General features: G+C 42.3%; 1 protein-coding gene across 1 annotated transcript; it reads left to right on the top strand.

Annotated features, from left to right (window-relative positions):
* Positions 1 to 7,075: 7,075 nt before the first annotated feature.
* On the top strand, positions 7,076 to 8,009 carry LOC115482981 (2-methoxy-6-polyprenyl-1,4-benzoquinol methylase, mitochondrial-like; the record flags this gene model as incomplete). The annotated part of the gene is given in 4 exon segments (XM_030223594.1): positions 7,076 to 7,277; positions 7,279 to 7,411; positions 7,414 to 7,473; positions 7,531 to 8,009. Coding segments are annotated over 4 exon segments (698 nt in total), but the record flags the coding sequence as incomplete, so codon positions are not given.
* Between the last annotated feature and the right edge of the window lie 1,135 nt (positions 8,010 to 9,144).

The following is a 9,144-nucleotide window of genomic DNA, read 5'->3' as shown; positions in this document are numbered from 1 at the left end:
ATTATTCAATGCGCATCATTTTAATATTTGATTTTGTGTCGTGAGAGACAAAAGAAATTGCCATAAATAAAAGAGAAATTTCGCGCAATTGTCGAATTACACACGAATAGCTAGATGTGTGTGCCTGTCTGTGTGTGTGTGTGTGTGTGTGTGTGTTTATTTAACTGGGATGCGCACCTGCAGGCTTTTACTTCCGCTGCTGCATGCGGCCAATCAGGCAAGCAAATAAACGCACGACTGGCCAACAACGTGACAAATTGTCGAATTTCCAAGCCCCCCCCCCCCCCTCTCCGTCCTCCTGTTGCCGCTGCGCCCCCCGCTCCGCCACTCTCCACACCCTTTTTCTTTTCTGGCCCACACACTCTCCTGGCCCGCAGCAGCCGCAAAGCATGTAGCATTTTTCTGGTGAAACTTATTTTATATTTACTTCTCTTTTATTGTTTTTTTTTTTTTTTTTTTTTTTTTTTTTTTTTTTTTTGCAACTTATCGGCAATGTCAACGTGGGTTATGCCACCGCAGAAAGAGACAGGCGGAGAGACAGACAGGCTAGAGTAGGATGCTGGCTGCAGATGCTGCATTTGGCAAGGAAGCAACTAGCTGGCTGGCTGCTGCTGCTGCTGCTGCTGCTGCTGCCGGCAGCTCCTTTGGTGAAAGCGGTCTGTGACTTTTACCAGATATATATCATATATATATATATATATATATATATATATATATAATATATATATATATATATATATATATATATATATACACATAACTGTCTGCGGCAGCGTCTGGCATTGGCAGCTACATGTTGCATGTGCCTCATTTAATTGCAGAACCATTGGCAGCATCTTGAAAGGATGCGACGCTTTCACCCACGACGCGATGCCGATTGGCCTTATGCAATGTGTGCGCAAACAGCAGCAACTGTTGCTGCTAGCTGCTGCTGCTGCGCTGTCCCATTGCCACATATGAGCGACAGTTGCTGCAAACGAGTGAAACGACAGCGGCAAACAATTTTTGCCTTCACCAATCATACGACGATCAGCAGCGCTTGCACAGTTGGGCGGCAGGGGGCGTTGGCGCGTCTGTGAATAGCCAGATATTTGTTACAATGGATTTGCGTGCAAAATGCGAAATAACAAAAACCGTCTTCATTTGGCACGCACGCGCTGTCTGCAAAGATGCTTAGCTGCCTTGGCTTGATTGCCTCTTTGCAATTGCGTCAGCTCAGATGAAGCAGGAAGAGAGAGAGAGGGAGAGGTGGGTAGCAGAGGCAGATCAAAGTGTTGTGGTGGCTTAGTGGTTAGCCAGCCACCCACTCACTCATTTGTGCAGCTAATACACTCTGCGAAACGACGCTGACTATAAAGACATGAATTATTTGGCAGATACTCTGCAAAATGCTTAAAGCGGGTATATTGGTTTTATAGCACCAGCGTGTGAAATGCAGTGAATGACTGCTGTGAGGCCATAAGGGCATATACATAAAGGGTATGTACACATAGGGTATATATCACTCATACGTACGACTGTATCATAGGGTATACACACATAGGGTATACATTGATACATGGGGCATATAGACACAGGGCATACTCACATAGGGTATATACATAAAGGGCATAGTCTGAGCTGACCAAGCAAGATTAATGTTTTTTTCGATAACTCTACGGCAGCAACAGTTGAAGTTATCGATAACACTTGGCTCTTGATATATTCAGCAGCATTTGCCATTTGATTATGAATCATCTCACATTCTAAATAACGTAATCACAAAAATTGTTAACACAATTCATCGAGAAGTCTGTTTTTCGTACAGATGCTTGAAGAGTCTGAGCATGACTGTACTGCCTTGAAAGCAACATTCAGACGTAGATGGTAAGAAGGGACGAATATACGTAGGAAGATTCAGAAATGTTGAAACGACTGAAGTTTAACCTGAAAGCTTTTCATGCTCAAGTCTAAAGGCTACAGACATCCAATTTGTTGCATAGATGCTCGCCTAATATACACACACTTGGAGCATGCTCTTTTTCATACAGCATCCATATAACACACAAATTGAATAAGATATAGGAGCTAGCAAACAGCAGAAGCACAGCAACTGCTAGTCGAGCAAAGCCGCTCAGAGCCAAGCTACTGCTTACCTAAAGAAAAACGCTTAAAGTTGCTCTTAACGAGTGAACACTGTATGCATAGCAATGCTGCCTTTCAGAGAAGAAACCAAATTAATAAAGAAAATTGCTTGCATTTTGTGTTTTCTGTCAGTGTAGGCAAAAGGTAGATGCTGCTGCAGCAGCAGCTGCTGCTGATGCGATGCTATTGAACTTTTGCTATTTTGCCAAGATTCCCACACACCTGCAGCAGCAGCAGCAGCAGCAGCAGCAGCAGCAACAGCCTCCCACTTGCAGCAGCGTGTGAAACGTTCGACGATGTTTTTGAGGCGTGACACGAAACTTTGTTTCAAGTACGTTTAGTTGCCGTTGCTGCTGCTGCTGTTGCGCCCTAATGCGATTGTCAGGGTAAATGACCGAACGAGCGACGCGCAAAAATTGAATTGTTTTGCATAAATTGATGTTTGTTCGTCGCTCGTTGTTGTTGTTTTTTTAATTGAAGTGCGGCAAGTTTGTTGCCTAAGTCATTCGTTTGCCCACGCGCACAGCTGCCGCAGCAACTGACGCGCCGCAACAGCTGGCAAACGCGCAGCTGCCCACAGCGACAACTACAACAACAAACTGTCTGTCCCACAAGCAAAACTGGCTTAACTGGGCGTGGCCTCTGATAAAGTCAGCTGCAAAAATAGATCCACGCTTCTGTCAACTCTCCTGCCGCACTGCATCCTTCTCTTCTGCACAGCGAAAGTTGCAACAAGCTGAACTCGTCTCTCTGCCTCTCTGCGAGTCCCTATCTACCTCTCTCTTACTCTCTCTTGCCTGAGCAGCCCTCATTCTTCTCTCTCTCTCTCTCTCTTTCTCTTTATCTGTTCTGTTTGCATTTGTTAAATTAAAAACAAAAGTTAAAACTGGTTAGAATATGAGATTTGCTAGATTTTTAGAGCCGTTTACACTGAGCGAAATTAGGCATCAAAAGGATTTAGATATATCAACGACTTAAGCTTAAGAGGAAACACAAGCCAAATGGCTAAACTCTCGGCTTTAAAGCTAACTCAGTGTGCCAAATTGGGCCTGAACAGAAGAATACAAAAGCAGCATGACTAGCATATACCCTGTTGGTAAGTTGGTTGAGGTAAAGAGAAGATCTAGACATAATCTGAGGCATTTATAGTCCACATGCCAAATGAGTTGTGTCTAGCTTTGATGCGCTTCAGTTTATGCATCAAAGGCCAATTCAAAAGATCGACTTTTATCGATGAGCTGAGTTATCGATAAATATATTAAGCTGGTTGCATGATAAATATATATTGCATCTATTCGATCTCTAGAGTTTAATATACCCAGCGACACTTTTCATTCGCATCCCACTAGAAGGAACAATTTGACTGATTCCCATGTTTTCCCATGAGCTTGGCCACGTCTTCAGTTGCCTGTTACAAACATTTTCAACCCACCAATATACCCGCTCTCTTTAACGAAACTTTCGCATGGCTAAGCCCAGCCGTACTAACTGCAGTCAGCAGTCAGCACGTTTGCTAGTCGGATACTCCCGACGCGAGCACTCTTACCCATTTGCATGCACTCAGAGATACCCTTGCAAGGCACTCAACAGCAATTGAAATTGTTTGTTTGTCGGCTGCATTTGTTGTTGTTAAGTAAAAACTGGCTCGCTCGTTTGCCCGGCTGCAACAGTTGCTGCTGCGGCTGCTGCTGCTGCTTATCCTACAAATTCCAATCCGCAGCGCCAACCAGTCCCCAACTTCGTCTCTCCGTCCCTGCGGTCCGTCCAGACTGTTAGAAATGCCGTCCGAGGCGGCCAACTGCTGGGCAACTGCAATTGGGATTGGGACTGGGACTGGGACTGGGCCGCTGGGCGTTCAACTGGTTGCTGCTTTATTTCTTTATATATGCATACTCTCGCTCAGCACGTAAGAAGAGAGTGTATATGGTTCTGCTGCTGCCTTAGCTAGAGCCTTGAAATTGCTTAATAAACTTGGCAAGTTTTTCAGCTGCCATGAGGCAGATCAATCAAGCTTGCATAGTCTCGCCTCACAGAACCTGGAGCGAGTTATTCCACAGCTTCTCTATAGACCTCCACTTGAGGCGTGGCAGTTCCATATAGATCCTTCATTTATGGAACTAGCAAGGGCAAAAGGCAACTTAATGTATGGAACGAGTATTAGGCAGTCGGATATGCCCGTTCAGTAACTGATTTTCGTTTTTGCTGCCTTTTTGCCGGCAGTTTTGAATTACAAAAGGAGCCTTTTCATGGGGCCGCCTGCAACAGCAGCAGCAGCAGCATTTTTTATAATTTCAATTTTGTGTATCTATGAGATATGCCGCACCGTGAATTGGCATTTTGTATTATGCATTTTATACCCTGTATAGCATATTACTATGGGGTAACTTCTTGCTGAATTTGGATTTGTAGTCAAGTCCTGTGCAAAACAGGAAATACCCATAGTTTTTCTGCCTTCTTATGCCAAAAGCTGCTATAACTGTTCCTCCATAACCAATTCGCTTTTCTAACGCCCCAGTCATACATATTCCATATTCCCGTAGCAAAGTTGTCTCACAGTTCCATGTTGAGGTCGTCCTTGCGATACGTTTTCTTATATGCTAAGTCATAGTGGCAATTTCTTATAAGAAAATTTGTCCTATTTGCCAATTAAATAGGTCTTTCCCTGCCTAAGTTTAAAGTTCTATTCCAGTAAAATTTTGTTCCTCTTCTTAAGTCAAATGGCATCTATTTACAGGGTATTTTTAAGTGCAGCTCATGCGATCGGGCTGCTTGCTGTGTTTGTTTTATGCATTTTGCAATACTGCGAAATACCGCAATTTCTTGCAGTGTGACCAGAGCATCACAACAGCAACTCCAACGCCTGGTAATTAAAATACAATTAACGCCGCAAATTGATGATGATGATGATTATTTTGATGCTGGTGATCATAATGATGATGCTTATCGTAATGAACGTTGATGTTGATGTTGATGATTGACGAGTGGCCAGGAAATGCAATTAACGATTGGCCCACAAGTCGCCAAACGCCATTCGAAAGTCTTTTGCCTCGCGCTTAAACACTGATTGAATGTGTGTGTGTGTGTGTGTGTGTGTGCAGTTGCATAAGCTTGGCTTCAACTTAGTCAGCCGCTAGCCGTTCAGGCCAAACGCGCCATCACTAATCATAATCAATTGGCCGCGCATGGAAAGCGAGCGGCCCCCAGGCCGGGGGCGTGGCGCACGAGAACTTCTAGTTGCTTGAACCCATATGAGCAAATCATTAGACACGATGACAGTGACAAAAAAACCCCAAATATTATTTTGTATTTAATAAAGTTTATAATTGAAGGCCGCACGCAATGGACGAAAAATTGGTGTCGAGCCGTTAGGCGGCTTAGGTTTGCCGCCACAGACGGTCTGGCAACCCTATGGCTTAACAATAGCAAAACGTAAACAAACGAAGGCATCGAATTACAAGTGTTGTAAATCTTGTGTATGTGTATGGGTGTGTGTTTGTGTTTTGGTTTTTCTTTACCTCATTTGTGTGTGGGTCGCTTAGCAGAAGAAGAGAAGCACGCCCAGCAACAACAATAGCCAAGCGCTTCTGCAATTGGAGCGCAGCGAGCGACGCGCGAAATTCTCGAGTTGCAAAATGAAAAACGAGAAAATAACTTTTGTTGCTGTTGTTGCTGTTGTCGCTTTTGTTGTGTTTCGTATTTGTTTTCGGCTTAATTCTGCTGCTGCTGCTATTGCTGGCCAGTGCACTTTACACTTTTGTGGCTTGGCTCTTCAGGCCTTCACTGAGTGCGCAGACACAGGTGCAATTCGCTTGCATAGCAACATATATTTGTTTTCGTTTAATTTTTATTTACAATAAAAAAAACACATTTTTCAGCACATTTCACACAAAGAGCGGTGCACACTGAACTTTGCGTTTCAAAAAACAACTAAATTTAAATTTTAGCATACGTATGTTATTTGAACAGCCGGCGCGCGTACTTTAAAGCAGCAAAATACAAAAAAAAAATGTTATTGGTAAAATAAAATAAATGCGTCGCTTTGCAACTTGAGCGCACGAAAGATCAGCAACAAATTGAACGCTCAACTGAGCAGTGTGACCATGTTGGGGCCGTTCGAAAAACGTCAACTCAACTATATCAATAATACTGCACATTCTTCAGTGTAGCGAAATATCGACTAGCATTATTCATTTAGTGTAATATTATTTTGGTATTTTTACTGGAATGCCTGTAAAATTGTTATAATACGATATCAAATTTATAAATAGTATTAGAGTCAAATAATATGCGTCTATGGTATAATCGTTAAAATCGGAGGAGGGATACATATTTATCTTTATTTATTTATAGATGCCTAGATTGTCGTTCTATACGCACTTACGCAGTTCTTAATATATTATTGGTAAGCATAAAAAGATAATATCAACATTTTGATATTAATCAGTGGAACAAATACAAATTGATTCACTTGAATTTATGAATATATGTTACTTGCAGCCGCAATCTGATTGCTTATGTCTTATCGATAACATCAATACCTTTGCTTATATTAATCGAATATGTATAAGTGTGACAGACCAATACCAAACAGCGTTAGTTTCCGCTGTTGTGCGACAATTTTTTTTTTTTAATATATTTCATAATATTTTGATTGAACATTTAGTTCGCTAAATTAGCTTTAAGCTGTATTAAATAATTATGCAAACAACACGCAATTTGTGCCATCTGACCCGCTTCCATGCTAAGGCGCACAGTTGCAACATACTACTAATGAAACAACGGGCTTCTGCTGGCGGCAGCGGCCGGCGGACAGAGCAGACAACACATTTTGGCTACCAGACGGTCAAGGAGAGCGAGAAGAGCGCAAGGGTAAATAACATATATATATGCACTCAAGGGCGATATTGACTTAGCATCATAATCCATATAGTACAACGAGGTGTTTCAGCAGGTGCCCAGTCTTACGATCTGATGAACGATGCCATGTCCATGGGCATACATCGTGTGTGGAAGGATATTTTCGTTGAGCGCCTGGGACCAGAGCATGGTATGCGTTTGCTGGACATGGCCGGTGGCACAGGCGACATCAGCTTTCGTTACCTGAAATATTTGGCCAATAAGCCAAATCCCAAGCAACGGGAAAGTCATGTACGGTCCCGATATCAATCAGCATATGTTGAATGTGGGCGAAGAGCGTGCCCGTCAGCTGGGACTGACCGTTAAGCAGCTGCCCAATGCCAGCATTGATTGGCAGTGTGCCGAGGCCGAGAAGTTGCCCATTCAAGAGCCGATACCTATCACTGCCTACACAATGCCTTTGGCATACGCAACTGCACGCACGTGGACAAGGTGAGTAAATGGACCTATACCTGGACTACATTTAGCTAAGTCACTCTTTTGCATTAGGTGCTCAGCGAGGCTTATCGTGTGCTGCAGCCTGGCGGACGTTTCATGTGCCTGGAATTTAGCCACTTGACCAATGAGACAATGCAATGGCTATACGATCAATACTCTTTCCAAGTGATACCGCCCATGGGTCAACTGTTGGCTGGGCAATGGCACGCGTATCAATACCTAGTGGAGAGCATAAGACGCTTTCCACGCCAGGATCAATTCAAGAGCATGATCGAACAGGCTGGCTTCTCGCATGTATCCTACGAGAATCTAACCTTCGGTGTCGTTAGCATACACTCGGGCTTTAAGCTATAGAAAACTGTTGCGGAATCGCGGAACGTTCAGGCATGCCAAACACGTTTTCCACGCGTTTATTTTATGATTTCCTTAAATAATAATACAAAAATTGTATAAACCTTGTTAACATATTAAAAGTACAAATTTATTGTACGCTCGTCCAGCTTGGGAAAGACCTTGACTAGGTTTTTCCATTTTAGTTGAGCGTGTTCGTTTCAAATCGTTGATTTTCCAAAAAGTGAAAATGTAAATTGTAATTGAAAGTTCATTTCAGATTCGATAAGTGTGTGTGCGTGTGTGTGTGTGTGATATAATGTCAATTGCCACGCCTTCATTATGAGCTGAGCTCGATCAAATTTAGTGCAAGTGAAATTTATGCGTGTGAATGTTGAATTTTAACTAAAGCTAAGCGAAATACAATAAAATCAAAATCGAATCAAACTAATTAACAGTTTATCGAAGTACTTCAATTGCTATTTGTTTTCTTCTTTCTTCCTCGCTTCTCACATTGCTTTGCATTTTAAATTTGCTTTCGCTTCCTCAAACACAGCAAATGGCAGCACTTTGCTCGGCTTTGATTGGCCCAGTTTCGTTTGTCCGCCGCTGATGGGCTGCACTTTGTGATGTAACCGGGTCATAAAAGGCTTCGGCTCGCCATCAAAATGGCCCAAAAATATTGAGTGAATAATATCGGCTGCCTTTTCAACCCACCAGAAAGTGAAAACAACAACAATAAGAAATGCGGAACATGCTAAATGAAAACAAAAGTTGTTTCGTACGTGCAGAAACGTGCCAGCGGCACAGGTGGCCAGACAGTGGGGACAGCACAGGCCGACAGACTTGCCCACCCCCTCATAATAATGTACAGTGGTAATGAAACCGAAAAGGCAGACGAAAAACAAAGGTAAAAAGATATTGCGGATTAGAAGTAGAATGAAGAAAACAACTCAGTAAGATAGCTTACAAACGGAACAGTTGGAAATGAAAGACTTTAAGGCTTCAAACATCTCAAATTTTTCTCTTTTAGTAAAGCAATTCACGACTCTTTACAATTGATCAGTAGTTGAAGAATTTAAGGAAACAGTGGAAATGGAACACATTTTATGATTGCTTTAAATAGCAGTAATTGAAAATGGAAATGTTATGTAAGCAAAACTAAACGTTCATTGGATCACTGCTTGAGAAACAAGTGGAATGAGAAACAAATAAAAATGAAACAAGAGAGTGTAAATAAATGTATTTTAAATACAGATTTGATTGAAAATATAGCATGAATTTCGATTCAGCGAAACAATGGAAGTGGAACAGATGCACGTTACATAAAAAATA

Source organism: Drosophila hydei, unplaced genomic scaffold (assembly GCF_003285905.1).
Source record: "Drosophila hydei strain 15085-1641.00,03,60 unplaced genomic scaffold, DhydRS2 tig00000239-arrow-arrow-pilon, whole genome shotgun sequence".
Lineage (NCBI taxonomy): Eukaryota > Metazoa > Arthropoda > Insecta > Diptera > Drosophilidae > Drosophila > Drosophila hydei.
The sequence above is the reverse complement of the archived record's forward strand: the minus strand, read 5'-3'. Positions and strand labels throughout refer to the sequence as shown.